The 841-nt window shown below is 64.4% G+C and overlaps 1 protein-coding gene across 1 annotated transcript in view; it reads left to right on the top strand.

Moving 5' to 3' along the window:
* Nucleotides 1-841, top strand: part of ATG9B (autophagy related 9B) — an 8468-nt gene that overhangs the window by 5678 nt on the left and 1949 nt on the right. Inside the window, exons 10-11 of the mRNA XM_010857364.1 lie at nt 346-582; nt 744-841. Of these exons, the coding sequence (XP_010855666.1) occupies nt 346-582; nt 744-841 (335 nt within the window). The remainder of the gene's footprint in view (nt 1-345; nt 583-743) is intronic.

An 841-nucleotide genomic window follows, 5' to 3' on the forward strand; every position in this document is an offset into this window, starting at 1 on the left:
AGTGTACATGGGCCGGCAAAACACTAAGCCCATGTCCTACGCTAGCGCTGGGTCTGGACCCGGGTCCTGCCCTCCGGCTGTGTTTTTTTTGGTTGATCTTGAACTCATCCCCTTGTGGCCTCCATCCTTTCGCCCTGGGTTAGTGTTTCCTGTCCTGCCTACCCCACGAGACCCCCACCACAGCTATCCAAGTGGAGTTGGCTGGAGTTCCCTGGTGGCCTAGTGGTCAGGCTTCAGCGCTTTCACTACCAGGGCCCCCGGTTCAATCCCTGGCCGGGGATCTGAGATCCTGCAAGCTGTACTGCACGATCGTGGCAGCACGTGAAGGGCCATCGTTCCTTTTAGTGGCTCTCCGAGGGACAGACCGAGGCCTCACTGTCTCAGCGCGCTGAGGATGGGAAGACGGAACTCTCCTTGATGAGGTTCTCCCTGGTTCACCCACAATGGCGCCCCCCAGGCCACAGCTCCAAGTTCCTGGGACACCTGCGAGGCCGGGTGCAGCAAGACGCAGCCTCCTGGGGCGCCAGCTCGCTGCGCAGCCCCCCTGCCCCCGGGACCCTCGGCAACTCTCCCTCCCCTCTGGTGAGTCGGAGCCGGGCCTGCCCGTCTGCTCCCCCGTCCCCACCACCCTCGGCCTCACCCCTTTATTAGCCTGCTCGCTGGTGCCGTCTGCTCTCCTGCCTTCCCAGACCTCCTCCCTCTCCTCTGTCCTCTCTCCGGACCCTCTCTCCTCTCGCTCCCAGCCGGAGGCCTTCCTGGCCAACCTCTTGGTGCAGCCCCTCCGGCCACCTCAAGACCTCAGCCCCACAGCCCCCTGCCCAGCCGCAGCCACGGCCAGCCT

This window comes from Bison bison, unplaced genomic scaffold, assembly GCF_000754665.1.
Source record: "Bison bison bison isolate TAMUID 2011002044 unplaced genomic scaffold, Bison_UMD1.0 scf7180017864379, whole genome shotgun sequence".
Taxonomy (NCBI): Eukaryota; Metazoa; Chordata; class Mammalia; order Artiodactyla; family Bovidae; genus Bison; species Bison bison.